This window comes from Scleropages formosus, chromosome 23, assembly GCF_900964775.1.
Source record: "Scleropages formosus chromosome 23, fSclFor1.1, whole genome shotgun sequence".
In the NCBI taxonomy this organism is placed as follows: Eukaryota; Metazoa; Chordata; class Actinopteri; order Osteoglossiformes; family Osteoglossidae; genus Scleropages; species Scleropages formosus.
Window position 1 is genome coordinate 873,341 of NC_041828.1, and position 21,991 is coordinate 895,331.

General features: G+C 53.2%; 4 protein-coding genes across 6 annotated transcripts; 3 read left to right on the plus strand and 1 right to left on the minus strand.

Moving 5' to 3' along the window:
• The first annotated feature begins 506 nt into the window (after positions 1 to 506).
• On the plus strand, positions 507 to 3,905 carry fabp3 (fatty acid binding protein 3, muscle and heart). The gene is made up of 4 exons (XM_018747905.1): positions 507 to 733; positions 2,479 to 2,651; positions 3,535 to 3,636; positions 3,722 to 3,905. Exons 1-4 carry the CDS (start codon positions 661 to 663, stop codon positions 3,773 to 3,775), a joined length of 402 nt encoding a protein of 133 aa, XP_018603421.1. The 5' UTR covers positions 507 to 660; the 3' UTR covers positions 3,776 to 3,905.
• An 885-nt stretch (positions 3,906 to 4,790) lies between these two features.
• On the minus strand, positions 4,791 to 7,450 carry zcchc17 (zinc finger, CCHC domain containing 17). The gene is made up of 8 exons (XM_018747904.1): positions 7,237 to 7,450; positions 6,978 to 7,062; positions 6,648 to 6,705; positions 6,451 to 6,551; positions 6,234 to 6,325; positions 5,919 to 6,019; positions 5,628 to 5,752; positions 4,791 to 5,156 (listed from the first exon to the last, which is right to left on the minus strand). Exons 2-8 carry the CDS (start codon positions 7,056 to 7,058, stop codon positions 4,950 to 4,952), a joined length of 765 nt encoding a protein of 254 aa, XP_018603420.1. The 5' UTR covers positions 7,059 to 7,062; positions 7,237 to 7,450; the 3' UTR covers positions 4,791 to 4,949.
• A 286-nt stretch (positions 7,451 to 7,736) lies between these two features.
• On the plus strand, positions 7,737 to 12,779 carry snrnp40 (small nuclear ribonucleoprotein 40 (U5)). The gene is made up of 10 exons (XM_018747903.1): positions 7,737 to 7,961; positions 9,010 to 9,139; positions 9,255 to 9,348; positions 9,867 to 10,032; positions 10,133 to 10,255; positions 10,363 to 10,483; positions 10,565 to 10,647; positions 10,817 to 10,878; positions 11,139 to 11,242; positions 12,276 to 12,779. The coding sequence occupies exons 1-10, from the start codon at positions 7,842 to 7,844 to the stop codon at positions 12,323 to 12,325; spliced, it is 1,053 nt and encodes a 350-aa protein (XP_018603419.1). The 5' UTR covers positions 7,737 to 7,841; the 3' UTR covers positions 12,326 to 12,779.
• Positions 12,780 to 13,232: 453 nt separating this feature from the next.
• On the plus strand, positions 13,233 to 21,581 carry nkain1 (sodium/potassium transporting ATPase interacting 1). Of its 3 annotated transcripts, none has more exons than XM_029248064.1 (8): positions 13,233 to 13,304; positions 13,430 to 13,907; positions 15,767 to 15,904; positions 16,090 to 16,170; positions 19,160 to 19,357; positions 19,432 to 19,492; positions 19,630 to 19,711; positions 20,460 to 21,581. In XM_029248064.1, exons 2-8 carry the CDS (start codon positions 13,842 to 13,844, stop codon positions 20,467 to 20,469), a joined length of 636 nt encoding a protein of 211 aa, XP_029103897.1. In that variant the 5' UTR covers positions 13,233 to 13,304; positions 13,430 to 13,841; the 3' UTR covers positions 20,470 to 21,581. The 3 variants fall into 3 exon arrangements, with proteins under 3 accessions (XP_029103897.1, XP_029103896.1, XP_029103895.1); XM_029248063.1 differs by having other exon boundaries at positions 20,465 to 21,581; XM_029248062.1 differs by lacking the exon at positions 20,460 to 21,581 and having other exon boundaries at positions 19,630 to 19,883.
• Positions 21,582 to 21,991: the final 410 nt, after the last annotated feature.

Genomic DNA, 21,991 nt, shown 5'->3' on the forward strand with positions numbered 1-21,991 from the left:
CCCATGACCTTTGACCTCTTCCTGATCGCTACGCAGCTGCAGCTTCGGCTCTGGATTCCAGCCCCTGTGTGTGTGTGTGTGTGTGTCTCAGGCACACTAGCCCCTTGTATTCCTGCTCAGACACACAGCTGTCTTTGAATGGGGGAGGGGCAATAATGACTCTTCTGCCCCATGGAGGGGGGGGTTAGGGGGCGCTCAGCATCCACGCTGATTGGCCGCACCGTTGGCGCGCGGCAGCGGTCCTGTTGCGGTCCATTGGCTCCCTTCACTCATGTGAAAATTTTGGGGGGGTGGGGGGTGTATTATCAGGCCCCCGTGGAGGTATCAGTGCAGCCCCCCCCCACCGCCCGTACTGGCCTCCAGCCAATGGGCTCAGTGTGGAGGGGGGGGGGGCAGTGTCACCAGCAGCTGAAAGAGACGGTCGTACATCTGCAGACCACCCCCCACCCCACCCCACCCCACCCCACCCTCAATGTTGTGACATCACACACAGGCAGTGTAAAATCCTCCAGCTGCATCACGAGATCGCTGCACCGCTCGCCACGTGCTCTCTCTCTCTCTCGCTCGCTCGCTCTCTCTGTCTGTGTCTCACACTCACACTCGCACACACACGCACACACTCATCCATTCTGCTGCACTCACCCACACCCTGCAGGCATCATGGTGGACGCTTTCGTCGGCACATGGAACCTGAAGGAGAGCAAGAATTTCGATGAGTACATGAAGGCGCTTGGTGAGTGATACGTGTGTGTGTGTGCGTGTGTGTGTACTTTCTGCTGCATGCTAAGGAATACCGTGTGTGTATGTGAATGATGGCTAGAAGTGGTGTTTTCTGCACGTTCTCGATTGGTGGGGGAATGTGTGTGTGTGTGTGTGTGTGTGTGTGTTCTGTGCTGCACAAAGTGTGTGTCCTTGTGTGTTTCACTAATTTTGTGTGGAAAGGAGAAACAGCTGTGGTATGTGTGCAAAGGGAGGTGGCTCTGCGGCTCTGTGTGTGTGTGTGTGTGTGTGTGTGTGTGTGTGTGTGTGTGTGTGTCAGAAGCTCAGCAGAGGGGATGAAGGGTCACAGAGTTTAATGCTGGGGGGGTGCATCATGTGCCATCTTCTGTGTGCACCACACACACACACACACACACACAAACACACAAGAATGTGACCCAGTGAGCCCCACCCTGCTGATCCCACCCTCCCCACCCCCCCAATAGGAAGACTGCGGTAAAAACTGTGGGATTCACCGCGGGGGGGGGGTACAATCATGTTTGTCTTCCAGTTCGATGAAGGAGGTGAAACGCAACATATACTCAGTCCTGCTGCTGGTGGAAGGTGTGTGTGTGTGGGGGGGGTGTGTGTGGGGGGGGGTGCACAGCCTTCTCTGATGACAGTTAAATACTGTGCTTCAAAATACTGTTCCAACACACACACACACACCTACAGAGACCCCATACATCCATACACACTCTACACACACCTATATTGACCCCATCCATTACAGAAACATTGTATTTGTCTTCATTCACAGTGAAACATGTACACAGAGTATTTGTGCTCATTTCTTCAATCTGTTGTGTTTGTGAATCTTTGCATTGGTGTGTGGGTGTAGAACCCTAACCCTCCAACCTCTTTTAAACTGCAGATCTCTGTTTCAGATTTCAACACCGCAGACATTACTGTGGCAACATGGTGCTGTTGCCATGGCAATGTGGTTCCTCTGCAGCTGGAGCGGTTGGAGGACAGTAGATCTGCTGGGGGATAAGATAGAGAAAATCCATAGCCACCCAGCCTGGGCCTGATCCAGAAATGCACTGCCTTGTGTGTGCGTGCGCACGTGTGTGTGTGTGTGTGTGTGTGTGTGTGTGTGTGTGTGCTCACTGCCTTTGCCTCTGGCTGTCTCTGAGTTCCAAGCCAACACACAGCAGTACTCCCAGGCACCTTGTCCTGACCTTAAACCCAGTTGTTTGTGTGGCTGTTAGGGTTAATCTGTCAATGTGTGTGTGTGTGTGTGTGTGTGTGTGTGTGTGTGTGTGTGTGTGAGCGTGTCCATTGTTCCACACAATGAGGTCACAGAGGGGTGAAAAGCACATGATAAGGCAACGTCCACAATGTGACTCGGCAAACACCTGACACCAAGTGCAGAGTGTGACTCACTTCAGTGTAACAGAGCAACGGAGAGATGTGTGTGTCTGTGTGAAACCGGGGACATGTGTGGAGCAGCAACGCAAGGTGCACTGTACCATGTTCTTGGTGGCGCTCTGGTTTCCTGTTTCGCCATCTGTGATTCTTGGGAGCTGCAGGTGGAGGGGTCACCCTGAACACAGGAGCAGGAAGTCACACTGTGACCCCACGACCTCTGTCACCAGCTGTTGTGTGTGAACGCGTGTGTTTGGAGACAAACACTTTAGGCCCGTTGTTCCGATACACTAATGTATGACACCGATGATGACGATGGCCCTTCCGACTCATCTCATCTCCCCTCCCCAGGTGTGGGGTTCGCCACCCGCCAGATGGGCAGCATGACAAAGCCCACCACCATCATCTCTGTGGACGGTGACACGGTCACCCTGAGGACCCAGAGCACCTTCAAGACCACGGAGATCAAGTTTAAACTGGGAGAGGAGTTTGACGAGACAACGGCCGACGACAGGAAGGTCAAGGTGCGTTGCCATGGCAACGGAAGTCAGTGGTCCTTACCGCATCTTCAGGGGCCTGTCCATGACACAAACGGCAGAACCCTGGACCGCAAACCGAGCGACGATGCGGCTCTGCTGACTCACTCACGTTTACGTTTAGTCACTTAGCAGATGCTTTTCTCCAAAGCGACTTCCAACGAACTCTATGTAGTGTTACCAGCCCACACACTTTATTCATCGCGGTGACTTACACTGCTAGATACACTATTTACAATGGGGCACTCATCCATACATCAGTGGAACACACACACTCTCTCTGTGACACTCACACACTACAGGGGAACCTGAACAGCATGTCTTTGGAGTGTGGGAGGAAACCAGCGCACCCAGAGGAAACCCATGCAGACACAGGGAGAATGTGCAAACTCCACAGACTGAGACCACCCAGACACTGTGAGACAGCAGCGCTACTCGTGTTATCGTGTTAGCTCACTCATGGTGGTAATTTTACAATGTGATTATTTATTTATTTATATTATCTATTATCACAATGTATGAAGTACTTTGTTTATAATGTTATTTCTAGTATACATACTGTATATGTAATGTATTTCTAGTATATAATGCTCTTCACAGTTCTCTTTTCTAAAATACCTGTAGCGGGCAGGTGGTGGAAAAGAGCACCCAAACTCCTCGAGGTCCTCTTAAGATCTACATTTCCAGTTTATTTACATGTAAATGTGTCTGTTTTCTAAAATTTCTCCCTCAGACATGACCCGTAAAAGAGGAGTTAGTAAAAACTTGTACTTGTTCAGCTACTTATTTCCCAAAACTGCGCCCCCTGCTGTGTGCTGTAGATGATGTCGCACCTCTGACTCCTGTGTGTCTGTCCTCGACCCCCCCCCAGTCTACGGTGACGCTCGATGGCAATAAGCTGATCCACATGCAGAAGTGGGACGGAAAGGAGACGACCCTGGTGAGGGAGGTCAACGGCAGCAGCCTCACGCTGGTCAGTGCTCTGTGTGTGCGGTGTGCGTGTGGTGTGCGCGTGTTACGCAGAGGCTAACCCCCCCCGCCCATACTGTCTCCTGCAGACACTGACGCTGGGCGATGTGGTGTCCACACGGTCCTACGTGAAGGCGGAATAGAAGCTGCTCCCACCCCCACCCCCAGCCCAGGGACCCAACGAGGTGCTGCTGCTCCAGAATGTTGCTAAGCCCCGCGCAACTTTTTACTGTCCCCTGTGTGTGAAATCTCAATAAAACGGTACTTTTTGCTCAGCTCTCCAAACTGCCTTGTGAATGGAAAGAAATGTGGTTAGAGGGGCCGTCGGAAAGGTAAGGGTGGGCCAGAGCCCCCCCCAACCCCCGCAGTCCACGTGGCTCAGTGCGCACACAGGCTCTATTCCGGGCGCGGAATGTGCCGGCACTTGTCACAGGTGGCCGGTGATGTAATTTCAAACACACGGTGACTGAAATAAACAGAGCGCTTGGCAGCGTCGACAGGAAAGAACGGCAAAGTGTCCCGAGCTTCCAGCCCCCCCACCTCATAAATCGCCGCCCCTGACCCACTCTGGGCAGCAGAGGGCGCAGTTCCGCAGCAACTCGGCCGGAGGCTCGAGGTCTGGCGCAAGGCGTACTGGCACCCTGCCGTCCCCCCTCTGAGGGAGCAGGTGAGGGGCCGCTGGCGGCTATTTTAGTTCCGGCACATTCCTGCAGCTGGTACACAGTCACGTGTCAAGAAGGAGCAGCTAAGTGGGTTGAAAACTGGGGGAGGTGTCAAAGGTCACACCCGGGCAATCAACTCCTCCCTTCCAGAAGATGCGTTAACGCCGTGACACATCCACCCGTGTGGAACATTTCCAGTCACGTGACTCACAAGCAATGATAACTATAGTAATTATTCTTCGTAGGATGCTTTTCTCCACAGCTAGACCCACGTACACAGCAGGGTAATGGTTACAGTATTAATTCAGGGTAAGTACCTTGAAGCAGGGTACTGCAGCAGGAGGTGGAATCTGAACCTGGATCCTTCAATTGCAAGGCAGCAGCTGTAACCAGTACGCCCCCTGTTGGCCCCGTTCTTTATTGCCCCTTGATGTTTTGCTACCGTTCTCCGTCTAAAATGTGAACTGAATTCAAAGAAGCAGATGTTTGACTCGAGCACATTTTTAATAACACATTTCAAAACGAAAAAACATGAGCCAGGCCTGAATTTCACTGTATTTTACTGTATGTTTCACTGTGTTCTCACAGTGTTTCGGTGCTGGGGGTTCGAGCATGTGTTCTCAGGACTGTCCAATAGGGAGGTGGAGTCACACTCTCACTCCTGCTTTCTGTGAGACCTGTGTTTCTCCTTCTTGTGCTTCTTCTTCTCCTTCTTCTTCCTCTTCCTCCTCTTCCTCTCCTCTGCGGCACCTGGATCAGCGGCAAAGCACCGCTTCTTGGGAGCAGTGTGTCCATCGTTACTGTCACTGTCGGAGCTCTGCTTATTGTCCCTCTTCCTCTTCATCTTCTTTGTTTTCTTTTCCTGGTGTTAGAGACACACACACACACACACACACACACACACACACACACACACACACACACACACAACAGAAAGGGCTACATTACTGAATTATTTCCCAAAAAAACTGAACTGTTCAGATTTGGAACAAATCACATTTACATGTATATCAGGACACAATTCTGTATATCACAACACACACCTGTCACACACTGACACACACGGCCTGCTCTGTCTACACTTCTTTGCTAATTCTCCTCACATTTTTAGCATTTCATCTTTGCCACTTCTCGCTGACCAAGTGTGAACATGGTCATCATGGAGACAAAAAGACCTCTCCACAGTGGAGGGGGAGCGAAGAAGATACTCTGCCGTCACAAACCCCTTTATTTCAGCATACCAGCGGTGTAATAAGGGGAGTTGTGGAGAGGCTGCTGCTGTGTGTGTGTGCGCGAGTGAGAGAGACAAGGCACTCAGATGTGTTTCACTTACCTTCTTTGTCCCATGCAGCTGTGCGTGTGTGGACTGTCCCGACGGCTCCGCGGCAGCGCCCTCGTCCTCCGGCACCAGGCTGTACTGCAGGCCCGGCTGGGAGAAGCAGTCCTTGGCAAAGTGGCCTGCAGACGGGCAGGGGGTTTCAACACATACAAGCATGACGACACGTATGTGCGTGCGTGTGAGACATGTTTGTACGCAGACCCACACACTCGTAGCCCTCCTACCGTTTCATAGCGCACACACGCACGCACGCACGCACACAGTCTTCAGCTTGGCTGGACGTACCCCTGCAGCCACACTTCTTGCATGTGGTATTGAGAACAGCTTCCAGCGTTATCTTCTGACTGGCAAAGTCCCTGAACTGCCTCCGCTTCCTCTCATCCTGTCTGTAGGGGGGTGGGGGCACATCTTCAAATATTACATTTATTCACTTATTTGACGCTTCTCTCTGAATGTACCTACAGTGATTTACCCAATTAGAGAGTTGGGTCATTTTACCAGAGTAGTTCCGGGCAAGTACCTTGCTCAACGCTACTACATCTTTACACAAACACCAGCCGCCCAGTTAGGATCACAACACACACGTTAATGGCCACGTACTCCAAGATCACGTTGTTGGGGTCCAGGTCCTTCCCCGTCCCTTGATTGACAACTTTCATTGAAAATGAGAGCTTGACCTTGTCGTCCTGTATCTGAGAGACCGGATTCACGCAATTCAAACATCAAACAAAACGACAAAAAGGTGGTGGTTGGAGGGTGGGGGGGTTGTGTCACGATGCACGCTGTCAGTCAGCATAAACCAGCAAAGGGACATTACCTCTCGGCCAATGACTTTAACCCACACCTGCTCTCCCACGTCCACGATCTCGGAGGGGTTCTCCACACGACACGAGGACATTTCGCTCTTGTGGACCAGACCTGGTGGCCGGCGGAGTGACCGTGAGCAAAAAAAGAGTGACCTGTGCTGTGGCTGCTGCTGCTGCTGCGCTTCATAGAGCTCAGGTCAGGACTCACCTTGCTTCCTGCAGCCGGGAATCTTCACAAAGGCCCCATAAGCTGTGACGGATGCAACCTGAGAACACGGGGAGTGAAGGGAGGCATCAGGCAGGTGGAGAAGCAAGAGGAAAAGGTGCAGAGCAACAAAGAGAGCAGCGCCGAGTCTGTCTGGGCCGCGGTGACTGTGTCTCCTCTGCGGTGCTCCCAGGAGGAGGTGGTGCCCTGGCCTGGAAAGTGTTCATTTCCACATCATCACGATCATGGTCACAGACTCCCTGGACTGGAGACCAGGCTGCAGGCAGGCAGGCAGGCAGGCAGGCAGGAGACCCGGAGACCCACGCCACGTACCTCTCCTCTCAGGACAGAGTAAAGCTCCGGCAGCTCGTCCATCGTCACTTGCTCTCTGCCCCGCCGGTGTCCCTCCATCATGATCCTACACACAGAGAGAACCAGTCACAGACATGAAAACACGGGGAGAGACAGACAGAGAACGACGACCAGTGTGTGAAACGCCACAAGCTGCTCGCTGAAGCTCGTGGTCGTGGAAGCCAATCCGTCCCTGAGCCTGACCTCACGTACGTATCATTATTTATTCTGCACAACTCACCTTTCATTTCACGACAATTCACTCCTTCAGAACCGTTATTCGACGCTCCTGCGACGAGCACTTTCCTGCGTTTTGCTGCCAGCGAAACACAAATTCTTCCCGTTATGAGTTTGAATACAGTAGGCCATCTGTACTTCCGGGTCAAGGAGCGTGCAGAAATTCAACGGTGACCAATGACAGGGCTTGCGGGAGTCAGAGCTAACCAATAACAGTTCAGACGTTGCCTCTTGTCTCTCTACAAACCTGTTGGTGTTTAAAGAAAGTACTTCTGGAAAAAAGTGTTCCGTTGCGGTAATGGTCATTCTATTTTTGTTTGTGATGTAGGTCGCGTTCGATGAACGCGTCTACTAAATGAATAAATACAAACGTAAATATGCAAATTATGCTTCCGGGTTAAAGAGCGAAGGGGAAATTGGCGCTGGCCAATGAAAGTTCGCAGGCTAACAGGCGCCCAATGGTAGTTCGCCTTTCTTCAGCGCACCGGAACCGGATGTAACCGCTACGTCCCGTGTAGTTTGTAAGTGTGCGGCTTCATAGCTCAGTTTCCGTTTATTCCAGAAACAGCACAAAAAGGAAAGTCTCGCGTCTCTCGCTGAGCTGCAGCCATGATCGAGCCCAAGAAGCGCGGAGCGGCGGAGATGGCCGTGGTGCCCGCCGCCCAGAAGAGGCCGAGGACGGAGCTGGTGGCCGCGGCGCAGTCGCAGCAGCAGCAGATGGTGCCGATGGTGAGAAGATGGAGGAGGGAATCATTCATTCGCTGTGACAGTCACACACAGTGGGAGTCAGTCAGTCAGTGTTAGTGAGAAGTCAAGACAAGCGTGTGTGTCCGGGAGCACCGGCTCCGCTTCCTTGGTTCATTGGACACAGCGGCAACGCGTCTTACTTAGTTTCTCGCTTCTCGCTGTTCCTTCGCCGCGCTACTCACACGGCGGGTCTCCGGCCGAGGAAACCAAAATCACATATCTGCATGAAAACCGATCAATACTCTGTAATCAGATCAATAGTTATTGTGGCAACGATGTTGAACTCAGCCCTTCAGCCACCAGGTGGCGTAGCGGTTAGAGCTGCTTGGCCTCGGAGGGCCCGGCCGGGTACCCGGCCTGCGGTAAAAAGTTTCCGAGCAGCGGAAGTAGCTGAACGTTGCAAGTAACTCACTGTGGAGAAAGAACAGTCAGGGTAACTTAATGTGATGGAAAAAGACAGTAGTAACACGATCATCATCGTGTCACACCTATTAACGCACACACAGGCAGGTGGTGGTTTGTTGAGCAGCGTGTCGCGGTGTGGCCCGTCTCGGCCGACGACGGGTTCTTTCTTCGTTGTCTGCTCGCACGCTGTCGTGTCGTCCGCCAACAGGATAGGGTCTGAACCACCGCGACCCCGCATTGCTTGCGCGCCTGCTGACTTGCAGACAGTGCTAAAGGTGGTACCGTGGTACCCCTATTTAGTAAGTAGTGCCAAAGGTACACACCTACCTGTAGCTGGTCACATGGGTCTCCCTGGCCTGAGCGCAGTGCACGCGCTCCTTGGGTCACGTGACAGAGGAAAGTGCACAAGGGGCAGTCAGTGCGCCCGTTCCCCGGGGCACCTAAGCAACTCTGTGGTCTAATTTGGCACCGGAGGCTCTCTCGGCATCTTTTCTCTCCGCCTTGTTCCAGCAGTCCTTCTTTCCGTTCCATTGGTTCCCTCCCCACGTTCTTTACCATGGTATTCTCTCAATCCGGTGCATTCTGCTCATGCTCTCTCTCGCTCTATCCTCCGCATCCTTCCTAGGGCCCACCTCGGAGCTCCAGCCTCCAGGCTCCCATCATGCTCCTGTCGGGCCACGAGGGGGAGGTCTACTGCTGCAAGTTTCATCCCAGCGGATCGGCGCTGGCGTCCGCCGGTTACGACAGACTCATCCGTGCGTCGCTCTCTCTCCCGCTGCGCGACGTACCGCTTTGAGACCCCATCTGTATAGCGATGGCCTTAGTGGGACTGCTAACAGTTTGCATATGTACCCCCTGTCTTCTGCGCAGTGATGTGGAGTGTGTACGGCGACTGCGACAACTACGCCACTCTGAAAGGACACAGCGGCGCCATCATGGAGTTGCACTACAACACAGATGGCAGGTATGACATAGTTTGCAGGCACCGTTACAAGATTCCCAGGAGCCTGTGTGGAGTGTCTCGGGAAAAAGTTGCAGAGACAGAACTGACCGCAGCTGTTTATCCTTGAGTCTATTTCCTCCCGGAAAAGTGTCGGTTTACCCTTTGTCCCATCACCCTCGCACGCAATTAGCAGTACTCTAGAGATTCTTAGCTATGCCCTTACCCCTGGCTATGCGAAGAAGACATTTTTCATCTGGGTCGATGTGCTGGAGCCAGTGGTGGAGTTGAGGGTTCTGTCTAGCGGCTGTTGTCCTTCTTTGTCTCTGCAGTTCACCGTAGTATTAATGATACTTTGCGGTAAACCGATGCCATGCTTCTTGAAAAATATTTGATTGTTAGCACCTTTTGGAGCAGAACACATTTCCCAATCCCTGAATGCACACGCATTGCTCCGATTGGTCACCGTGCCACCTGGCTTTGCTCTGATTGGTCACGGTGTTCCCTGGCTCCTCTGACTGGACAACTCTCTCTCATTTCAGCCTTCTCTTCTCTGCCTCCACTGACAAAACGGTGGCGGTGTGGGACAGTGAGACAGGCGAGCGCATCAAGCGCCTCAAGGGACATACCTCCTTTGTCAACTCGTGCTACCCTGCCCGCAGAGGGCCACAGGTGGTGTGCACGGGCAGCGACGATGGAACCGTGAAGGTAGGGTTGCAGTGCTATGGAAACAGGGTGTGATTGCCAGGGCAACAGATTTCCCAATATCTTTATAAAGGGGATGATGGGATTTTGTGTGTACCTGCAGCTGTGGGACATCAGGAAGAAGGCATCGGTCCACACCTTCCAGAACACCTACCAGGTGCTGGCCGTGACCTTCAACGACACCAGCGATCAGATCATCTCGGGAGGCATCGACAACGACATCAAGGTGGGCGATCCACGCCTTATGGTAAACTTCTGTTGGTCAATGGTACTTTATTGGGCTTTGAGAAGAACCTAAGATCTTCCACCTTTGTATGTCCTCTTGTCTCGCAGGTGTGGGACTTGCGGCAGAACAAGCTCATCTATACCATGCAGGGTCACGGTGATTCACTCACAGGCCTGAGTCTCAGCTCCGAGGGCTCCTATCTGCTATCCAACTCAATGGACAACACAGGTTAGTGCCCCCTCTTCCCCACCACGTTGTCCTTCCTCTTGGGTGGCCGCTTTCAGCTTTCATTCGTCCCTTTGTTTGCAGTACGCGTCTGGGACGTGCGCCCCTTCGCCCCCAAGGAAAGGTGTGTGAAGATCTTCCAAGGAAATGTGCACAATTTTGAGAAGGTACCATATCCCTTGGGGGTTTGGCGGTGGGTTTGGGACATGAGCGCCACATGTCCCCAAGGCCGAGAATGTTAGCGTGTCAACGGTCTCCTCTAAAACTGAGCTGCTGCTGTTGGTGGTTGCTCAACGTGGCCTGCCTCTAAGTGTTGAATTTGAATTTCCTGCCCAGAATCTGCTGAGGTGTTCATGGTCACCGGATGGAAGCAAGATCGCAGCGGGGTCTGCTGACAGGTGAGAGAACACCGTGCTTTCGCGTGGACCGTTGCCCTCAAACACCTGGAGGGTGCCCTCCCACTCTGCTTGGGGCCTCTTGTCATTCCTTGATTCTGGTGCCTGGTGATCTTTGACCCACTACACTGCAGGGGGTGTGCCTGCGTGCGTGCCTGCGTGCGTGCCTGCGTGCGTGCCTGCGTGCGTGCCTGCGTGCGTGCCTGCGTGCGTGCGTGCGTTTTTAACCGTGTATGGCTGTGCTGACAAGCTGTGTGTCGCAGGTTTGTCTACGTGTGGGACACAACCTCCAGGAGGATCTTGTACAAACTACCCGGCCATGCCGGTTCCGTCAACGAGGTGGTGTTCCATCCCGAAGAGCCCATCGGTAGGTGGCCGACTGCTCCGCCTCGGTGTAGTCTGACAAACTTGAGTCGTGCATCTCGAGTCTTTCTATGAGACCAGCGGCTTCTTCCTTCCTGACGTCACACGAGGCGCAGAGTTGCGCTCTCTCTTTCTCAGCATTTGCTCCCGCGCTGACATTGACTGAGACAGGACTTGCCTATAAATCCCTCGGATGTTTTTCCAACGTTCTGCAGGATCTTTCGGCCATCTCTTGGGATGGATTTGGTGGGGTGATCAGGTCTGGATGGACTGCCAGTGGTTTGAAATGTTCTCCATTTGTAGATGATGTTTTGGACAGTGCATCGATTCACTACACATTGCTTGGAAATGGCTTTAAGCCCCTTTCCGGACTAATGCCATCAGCAGTCTTTCATCTGAGGGCCTCAGAGAGCTCGTCATCTTGGCACGATGTGGCCAAACACCTCGACTGCTAAGAGCAAACAACATGTTTCTGATGATGGTATAAGGCTGTGTTCTCCACCATACTTCATAGTGGTGCTCCAGTAGAGGTGTTCAAACTGCTCTGCACACGCAGAGTGTGTTTTTCTTCATTTAAATAGTACAAATGAGTGTTTCCATGTCAACTGTCAAGTTGTATCAGCTTTATCAGTTTGTTCAAAAAATCTTAAAAAGAAGACGCAAACATTTTCATGTGGTGATTATACTTTTTGACACTAGTGTATTTGCTATTTGAATTCTGTTTCTATAGGAGCTACTAGTGGGATGTGAACCAGCAACATGGTGGTGTGAGACACACATGCTCCATCCATAGTCCTGTGTCTAAAGCTCTTTGTCAGTTGCCGATGCACTTCTTGTTTACTCTCCGTTGTCCGTCACTTTGCAGAAAAGCGTCTCAAACAAATGAGTGAATGACACTGTTCCGGAAATGTCTGGGCACTGACACCGACCCCTCCTGGTGGTGCCGGTTGAAGTGCCCGGCCGTTGGGGGAACAGAGTCGGAGGGCTTCTGGTGCTGAGCTTTGAGCTCTGAGCTGTACCTTTCCTGTCTCCTGCAGTTCTGTCTGCCTCCAGCGACAAGCGGCTCTACATGGGGGAGATCCAGTAGGGGGCGCCTTGCAGTCCTGTGGGGGCAGAACCGGGGAGCCAGCGGCACCTGGCGTCACTGGACCCTCCTCGTGGCTCTGCGGTCATTGCGATGGCGATGAGCTCTGGACCCCAGGCTGGAGCTGGACCTCCTGGTTGAGGCTGATTTTTGACCACAGTTAATGGGATGTTCAGCAGAGCAGTGCTGGGGTTTAGGTGGACCTGCACCCCTTCTCTCTCTCTCTCTCTCTCACACACACACACACACACACACACACACACACACACATCAGATTCGCTCCTTATTGCTGGGATGGACCCAGCGTCCCTGTGGGCCTCGATCCTAGGACCCTAGGTGCTCCTGTAAATTTCAGGGTTTTTTTAAAGTATTTTTTCAGTCCTGTGTTTTGTCCAGTTTGAAATATTTGCCTTTAAATTGTAACTCCTCCTTGTTGCAAAATAAATCCTCTGGATTCAGCCTGTATTTGCTGTGTGTGTGTTCATGTGTGTTTTTCCTCGTTGTCACGTGAGCGACAGCAGTGTACGGAGGTCATGAAAGTAAAATTTCACATAATGAACCTGCTGAGATTTATTAGTGTTTTTTTTGTGCTTCTGAAATAGAAACATAGGAAAATGAACAGAGTTGAGCTGTAAATATAACATGACTATAACACGGTGTGTTTTATTTTACCGTGTTGTTTATTGTTCATTACTGCTCGCCTACGGGGTTGGGGTTGGGGGTGGGGGTGCCTCCTCTCCTCTCCTCCTTTTGTGTCTCCGGTGCCTTGTGACTGTCCCACACGGCAGCACACACACAGCCTGCAGAATTCATTACATCGCAAATGAGGGCTCACTCCCCCCCCGCCTCCCCCTCCTTCCCCCTCCGGCCGCAAGCTCGACAAAGGGTTGCGCGCGCACTGCTGCGGTTCCACAGACGCGCTGCCGGTACAAACGACGTTAGCTGTGCACACGCGTCTGGGAGCGGTGGAGCTCCACAAGCTGTGAGTCACAATGCGCCGCTTTGTGTGTTTGCATGCGTGTGTGAGTGAGAGAGGGACTCATCATATGATGCTCATCTCCCCTGTTTTCTCTCTCTGTCTCCTCCTCCTCCTCCTGCTGCTCCAAGGTGTGGCTGCTCACACGGCACAGCGACCGTCCCCTTGCAGAACCGCGGTCAACGGAGCCACCGAACCCGTGCACCCGGACCCTTCCGGGAGCGCTGTCCTCGGAGCTGAGCGCCTTGACGGCACCATCCCAGCAGCGCGCTCGGACCCCTCGGCCAGGACCGCGCACCTGGACGGCGGCGCCTATACCCCCAGCAGAGGGCGTGCACGTGGACGGACGTCGCCATGGCAGCTCAATGAGCGGTGGTGCGAGCACCGCGATGAGGGGGGGCGCGGTCGGCCTGGCGGGGCCGTGATCAGCCGCAGCGGACCCAAGCGGACCGGAGCTCTGCGTGCGCTGGGCCTTCTAGCAGGACTGCGCTTGGCCCCGGGTGGGTGTCGGTTCGAGAGGCGCCGGCGGGGCCCCTGGGCGGGATGGGCCGCTGCAGAGGGAGGTGCACCGGGAGGTGCTCGCTCGTCGTCATCTGCTCCTTCCAGCTGGTGAGTGTGACGGGACCTCGTGTGGACGAGGGTGTGCGTGTGTCATCGATGCACTGGTGATCACCAGCTTGTGTGCGGTGTCACTGCGCTGCTTTTGTTGTTGTTGTTGTTGTTGTTATTATTATTATTATTAATTAATTATTATTATTATTACCAGCACTGGGTCCCCATAGTGGTGCCACGTTTTCCAGTTCCTTCTCGCTGTCCTCTGACAGGATGTGTCTTAGTCATTTGCTGATGGCAGAGGAGGCCAAGCCAACTTCCACCCCCCCCCACACACACACCTGAACACACCCCTGAACACACCCCCCCACCCCACCGTCACACCAGGACACACTTGTCTTTCCCAATCTGGTGTGACCGTGTGTGGGGTCCTTTTCCCTGACCCCCCGTGGAGGGGTTCCCTATTCCTCTGTGGTGTGACACTCCTGTACCCGTGCGGGACTTTGTCTTCACGGCGTTGTGCATGTGGTGTGTCACATCTCTCTCTTCCCGTGTGCAGTGTGTGCCGTGTTCACGGTGCCCTTACCCTGCTCATCACTGAGTGCGTGTGTGTGCGCGCACAGTGGCGAAAGTGCACATTTGGAGCGGCGCTGTGTAAGTTTGAGCATTTTAAGTTTCTGCGTGTATTTTCAGTGGCGAGGGACACCGCATGCGTGTGTGTATCGTGAGGGTCAAGTGGTCCTGTGCGTGCGTGCGTGCGTGCGTGTTTGTGTGTTTGTGTGTGTGGTAGGGAGCAGCCATGGGAATTTGGAATTGGGAAGATCAAAGACGGCCTGTTTACGTGTTTGTTTGTGTTTGGACAGTTGGCAGGAAGTGAGTGTCTCTGCTGTGTGTGTGTGCGCACTTGTGCGCGTGTATACAGTGTGTTACTGGGGGGTGGCAGGTGGTGGGGGGATGGGGGGCGGAGCACACCTCCTGCTTTTGGGGTTTCTCTCTCCCAGCTCACACAGCCTGGGGATGGGGCTCTAGGCGGTTTCCATGGAAACAACTGCAGCAGACTGCTGTGGGAATGCTGGAGTGTGTTTGTGTGTGTGTGCGCGTCTGTGGCGATGTGTTTGTGTGTCCCAAAGTGAGAAGACTGTAGGGAAGGGGCCTCTTCACAGGACGATTTTGTGTGTGTGTGTGTGTGTGTGTGTGTGTGTGTGTGTCTTGGCAACAGGCCAGGAAAACCTGGTGGGGGGTGGGAAGAGAGAATGGAGCACAGGCTCCTTGTCTGCTGCCCCCCTCCTCCACCCTTTCAGCGAGCCCATTTCCCATCACCCCACTGTTCAAGACACTCTGCCCCCCGACCCCTCCAGCCAATGTGGCTCTGCCCCCCTTAGTCCCAGTCCCGCCCACTGATATTCCTGCACTCATTTTCTTGAGCTGCTGCCTGTGATCTTTTACTCATCTTTACTCATGTTTGTTCGGTGAAAGCACCTTGAAGCTGCGACCTCAAGACAAGATTGATTATTGATTGATTATTTAGTGATTTATTCATTTACCTGACACTTTGCTCCAAAGATACCGACAGTGTTGAGCTATGTATCCTGATTTTACCCATTTATACAACTGGGTAATCCTTACTGGATCAGTTCCGGGTACATACCACGATCTACTGTACTTCAGCAGGAGACGGGGTCCAAACCCAGGTCCTTTGAGTACAAAGTGGCAGTTCTAATCACTGGGCCCCCTGCTGCCGCTACATGAGACCCAGGAGTTGAGAGGAACTGTGGACCACGGTATATCACCAGCCGACGTTCCACGTCATCCTCGAAGGCTCAGCGTCCTGCTGCGGTTGTGTGTCGTGTCTGCGGAGTGTGACACGTGTGGTATTTGATCTGTGCTCCCGCCGCTCTGTCTCCCTTTCTTTCCAGGCTGCTGCTTTGGAGAGGCAGGTGTTCGACTTCCTGGGGTACCAGTGGGCGCCCATCCTCGCCAACTTCCTGCACATCATAGCCGTCATCCTGGGCATCTTTGGCACTGTGCAATTCCGCTCCCGCTACCTCATCCTGGTGCTTACTTCAGCTCATCTGTCGTGTGTGTGTGTGTGCGCGTGTGAGAGAGTGAGTGTGTGAGAGTGGACTCTCTACTGGAAGTATCCTCAGGGGAGAAATACCTGATCTTCTCATGGTGGCAAATCCCAGAAAAGCTGCAATGTTCAATGAGACTCAAGAGAGTGTGACTGTGTGTCTTGCAGTACGCCGTGTGGCTCGTGCTCTGGGTGGGCTGGAACTCCTTCATCATCTGCTTCTACCTGGAGGTAGGACACCTGTCCCAGGTGAGTTTTGCTGTTTTATGCATCTGTAAACTATGTGCCATATTGGTTTCCCCCATAATCTGGGTCGATGATAAAAATCCATATTCTCTTCACACCTTTACATCCACTTTTATTTAGCCGACACTTTTCTACAAAGCAACTTACCATGTTAATGCTACTTAAAGTGCCATGTGCCCATTTACACAGCAGGGGCATTTTTACGCCATAACTTTGGGCTTGGACAAGTACATTGTTCAAGGGCACTACAGCAGGAAGTGGGATTCGCACCTGGGTCCTTTGAGTCCAAAGGCAGCTGCTCTAATTATTATGCAACCTGCTGCCCCTAAGAAAACACCATAAACAAAACAGCACAAAAGGGCGAGATTCTGCAGAAGCAAAATCGTGATGTGATGATGACATTGTTGGCGTAACAGCTGGAATAACGTTGACTCTGTCGTGGGTATCACACAGCGGCAGTGTACTTCTCCCTCCACCGGATTGCAGCCTTGCCCTGGTGGAACTACAGCGTCTCGAACCTTTTGTTCCTCGTGGGGTTACACTTAGCAAACTGGCTGAAGGTGCAAAGCCACACAAAAGTGATCCAAATAATAGACTCTTTGAAAGTTCACAGTACTGATGACAGAACTTCTCCCATACCGGGGTTATAAGTGCCTACCAGGGTGATCCTTGGAGCTGCCTTGTGGGCTCACCACCCACATGGGCAGAGGAGGGGATGGGGTGGTGTGGGTCCAAGACTTGTTGGGGGGACAGGTGGAGGCAGGACAGATCTTCAATGGCTTAGACCAGTGCAGTGGAAACTGAACATCTCCAGAACAGCAGGAGATGAGCTGGAGCTCTCATAGGAGGTAGAAGAGCAATTGGAGTATTGGTTGTTGATGAGGGCTGGTGTCTCTCCTTGTTCCTGAAGGTACCTCACTTTGGCGGCCCCAGACGATCTTGTTCCAAAAAAGGAAACGACGGCCTTGATTCAGCTGCAAGTCACACGGGGCAAAACATTGACGCCAAACAGCTGTGCAGATTATCAAGTCTTTCTATAAATGATGGACACTGCCGTAGATAGGATGCAGGCGAGAGGTTCTGTTGCCCTAAACTTGGAGGAACATCATAGTGAGGAATGGCCTGATCTTAACCAAAGTGGTGAGTTTTTATTGGGACTTCAGTGTGAGTTACAGACAGGCCGTAACAAACAGCACGTTTGAGTACAGGGCAGATCCCAGGTGTACTTGTTTCCAGGGGACCTTAGGTCAAAGGTCGATGACGAGCGATGTGGTTGTGTTGGCAATTCAGAGGACATTCAGGTGAATGGGTGTGCTGAGCTTTCAACTAGCTATCATCTAGGGGTGAGTTGGATCAGGCAGTTGGGGAGACCGCCAGATAGACCTAGAAGCTCCAAGTGAAAGGTGAGGGTGCCCTGAGTGCCTTGCGAAGCCCCAAGTTCACAAAGAGTTTGACTCTTGAAGCGTTTCTCCTGCATTCAAAGGGGAATTGGGACATAGAAGGTCCATTTCTCACTCAGAGGCTACTGAGGAAGTTGCGTAGCATCAGGGCTGTAGGTGCAAATGAGATCCATCCAGAAATTCTGAAAGCACTTGTTGCTGTTGGGGTTTCTTTAGCCTTGCATGGACAGCTGGGACAGTACCTCTGGACTGGCTGCGGCTAACTGTCGACTCTCAGGTTCAAGCGGAATAATGGCGATTTCCTTCTGTTTGTGGAGCAGTGCACCAGCTCTTCAGCTTTGCAAGGATACCGGGAAGGTAGTATAACTTTCCAAATCCACTTTACCTGACTCTTGTGGACTGGGTGAAGCCCTACAATCCTGGACCACAACATATTCTGCGGGAAATGTAACAGGTATATGGGGTTCGAGGGCCTCGTCTTCATCCCATTCGTTTCTAATATCTGTAGAACACGAGTTGTGTCCACATTTTTGGAGTTAAGTCAGACTCATTCATTGTAGATGTTGACCTTCTCCAACAGCATGTCTTGTTACCTCTGCTGTTTGTAGGTTTCAAGGATAGGATATCAAGGTGCACTAGTGGCTTGGACAGTATCCAGGTGAGGGATACCATGGTTTCATGCACTAGAGTGGGTCACACTCTGGATAAAGATCAGCACCTCCAAATCTGAGGTGACGGTTCTCACCAGGGATAAGGAAGGTTGTTCTCTCCAGCTGGGTGGAGCAGCAGCAGCTCCACCAGGGTCAGGAGTTTAAGTGCTTTGGGAGCTCTTTCAATAGTGACAGTAGGAGGAATCACGAGATTGACAAAGAGGCGGCGCAGCAGTTGCACATTTGCAAACTGTCCAGAACTGTGGTGTTGAAACAGGAGCTGAGTCCACGTCCACTACACTTCACATTCACCTACAGGTTCTACACAAACCCTTACCTAGCTGGATACTGCTCAGGTCCACTGGACTGACTGAGTACATGAAGCTCAGAGAGTGAGACTTACCCTGTAGGCCTCTTCCTTTCTTTGGATGTTGAGCATCTAATTATGACTGGTCTTTTCATTTCTCGGCTTTTGTTGCTTTGTGTCTGGTCTTCCTACTATGGGATGGTGAGGAGTGCAGCGGTTTGAATAATGACTTGTAATTGATGTTGTCGGTTTGAATCCCAGATCTCCACTGTTCCAGTACCTCTGAAAAAGGCACGTGTCCCGAAAAGCTCGAGAATAACAGTTGTCGTAAACTTCTGGACGAGTCCTTTGTCTTGAGTCCCGAGTTTGGCTGTCCTACCCAGACCAAGAGGCATCCATTAAGATGGTTGAGGCATCTAGTAAGAATGCCCACTGCGTACCTCCTGCAGGTGGGGTATGGGCGCAGACCAATGGGAGGAGACCCCAGGGCAGGCCTAGCCCACACTGGAGACGTGATAATGTATCTGTGGTGTGACCTAGTCGATGCTTGGGAACCCTCCTGGAAGAGCTGGAGACCTGCAGTAGACAATGTGATATTAACCCTTCATCTCGCTCCTCATGTACCCCATGTTTAGGACAGGGACTTTCTCATGACCTTCAACACATCCTTACACCGGTCCTGGTGGATGGAGCATGGACCCGGTTGCCTGGTCACCCCAGTGCCCAATTCGCCGCTGGCCCCGGACGACCACCATGTCATCACCGTCTCGGGCTGCCTGCTGGACTACCAGTACATCGAGGTGGTCAGCTCCGCGCTGCAGGTTTTCTTGGCGGTGAGTACCGCAAGTCCAGAGTCACAACTTGAGCCGTGTGGGATGGTGTGACAAAGCCCTCCTGTCTCCCACAGCTCTTTGGGTTCGTCTACGCCTGCTACGTCAGCAAGGTGTTCCTGGAAGACGAGGACAGCTGTAAGTGCCTCTTCTCGATGTCACTAGCTCGAGCGTGAAGTCAAATGTGGTCAAACCGGGATGACGATGACAGTGTTTTAAGGGAGTCTGATACGGATGTGCGGTCGCAATGCTGACTCCTCTCTTCTGTCCTGCAGTTGACTTCATTGGGGGCTTTGACTCCTACGGCTACCAGCCTCCACAGAAGGCCTCGCACCTGCAGCTCCAACCCCTCTACACGTCAGTATCCTCCTTACACACAGTACCGATCTCCACATGGCAGAACCACGCAAGTGCCACACGCATCTCAACACGTTGAGCAGTGGCACTTGTCCTGGTGGCTGCACCTCAGTCCCCTGGTGATCACTCGAGGTTCAGTGAGCTTCTCTGAACTAAGTTCTCAGCCCCCGTGTCTCACACCTCTGCGTCACCGTAGCGATCGCTGGGCCGCATCACAAAGCCGACTGCGTTTCAGCCGGTGCTACCGCCCTGCTTTTGTGGCGCGGCTGTTGACGGTGAGAAGGAAAGCCTCAGGAACATCTTCCCATCACAGATACACATAGGTTAAGATGTACGCTGAAGAAGCTCATGTGGCCCTTGTCAGAAATACTTAAGCGCAGGAAGTGCGATTACGCAACAGCCCACAGCTGACCCATGCTGGTGTCGCCAGGTGTTCTGTAGAGCCCGGCCCGGCCCGGCCCGGCCCCTCTCGCACCCGCTATTCTCTGAACCTCGTGCCGCTAGTAGACGGTGGACAGTAGTGCCACAGCTCAATGAGTCTCTGAGCGCAGCGCAGTGCAGTGGATACTATGGTACGGTGCACAGCAGCACTTATAGTACATCGACTGAGCTGCACTGATTCTCCTGGACTGTTATTTGTCTCTGTGTCCTACAGTTGCTCTTACTGTCTCAGCTAAACACAGCAACCCCCCACCCCCGTCCCCTGTCCACCCATTCCGCCCCATCCGCTCCTCACGCCCTCTCCTAGCGCAGGGTAGGCGATGTGAGCACTCCGAAGGGGGCGAAGCGAAGGATTGCCGACGACCAGGAAGCTTCTGTCTGAGGGAGACCGCAGCGTCGCTTCGCAAAACTGTCTCTTGTAGAAATGTCCTTGTCTCTGTATAGCCTCTGGTTCTCATTTCGGGGGTAAAAAAACGTTGTCGCCGAGCCCTGTACCGGAGCACGTGACGGACCGTGGCTCCGTGTGAGCGGACGGCACGTGGGACGAGCGCGGCGCCTGGACGCCTCCATCCACCCTCTCTTCTAACTGTGAAAAGGTGCACTTTGAGTGTCCCTCTTGCTCCGCGTTTGGGCTGCCGTGTGGTTTGCACCTGCTGGACCCTGGGGCGTGGGGGGAGGGGTCAGCTTCGGTCCAGACTGTTCGCCGGCCCACGAGAATGACCGGTATTGTCCAGGAGATGGACACGGGGCCAACACAGAGGGAGACATACCTCAAAAGGAGCTGCGAGGATCCAGGAAGAACTTCTTCACCTCCGGCAACTCGGCCACCAGCGGGGGGCTGCGCAACCAGCTGACCTCAAACCTCTGACCTGGCCCCTCCCGTGGACACGCGTGTCACGCCGGTTTGCGTGCGATGGGCGAACGGTGCCCCTGCTGGACGAGGCCAGACTCGGGCTCGAACCCTCAGCCCCGAACACCTCCAGGCTGGACCCGCAGTACGGCCCACGCCAGCGGTCAGCATTCCTAAGGACTGGCGTCATGATTTGTGTGCATGTAAATACCACTGTAGCTACCCGCCCCCCCCATAGTCACCTTGGTTACCTCTGTTCCTGTCCCAGAATTCCTCTCACAGCCTCTTCTCTTCACCCCTTTGTCATTCCATGCTGTAGACCCACAATCTCTCTGTGTCCAGGGTGCCTCTCTCTGGGAGACTTCCAGCGGGGTGTGTGTGTGAAGAGCAGGAGCCCTGTGCGTCCGTGTGTGTGTGTGTGTGTGTGAGAGAGAGAGAGAGAGAGAGAGAGAGAGAGAGAGTGGAACACACCTCTTGTACAACCACCTGGCTGTAGGGGAGCACTTTGACTTTTGGGGAAATAAACACAGTGTTTCTAACACACCCCTCTGTCTCTCTTTCGTCCGCTGTGTCGGAGCGTTGATATCGGCGTGCGGGACGGGCGCGTCCCTCGTACCCGGGGCACGCAACCGTAGGCCAGGGCAAAAGCGGTGCCTTTTTACACTTTTAACACAGACGCAGGGATACCCGCGGATGACGGAGGCGACGGCGAAGCGGTTCGAGCCCGGTCCCCCGACACCGGTTCGAATCCCAGCTCCTGCCGCGGCGCTCTCCACCGAGGTCCTTACCCCGGACCGATACGACGAACGTTACCGAGGGGTAAATGAGCGCAAGTCCCTTCGCGCACAGGTGTGTCTCAGGCGCACCAAGGTAAAGGCACGCGGGAGTCTCCCTGCAAGTGCACTTTGCGCCGGAGGGGGCGCTGTGGCCCACTGTGCGTTTTCAGGGGGATCCCCGAACAAAGCGGAGTTGTTGTTTTTTTTTTTTCG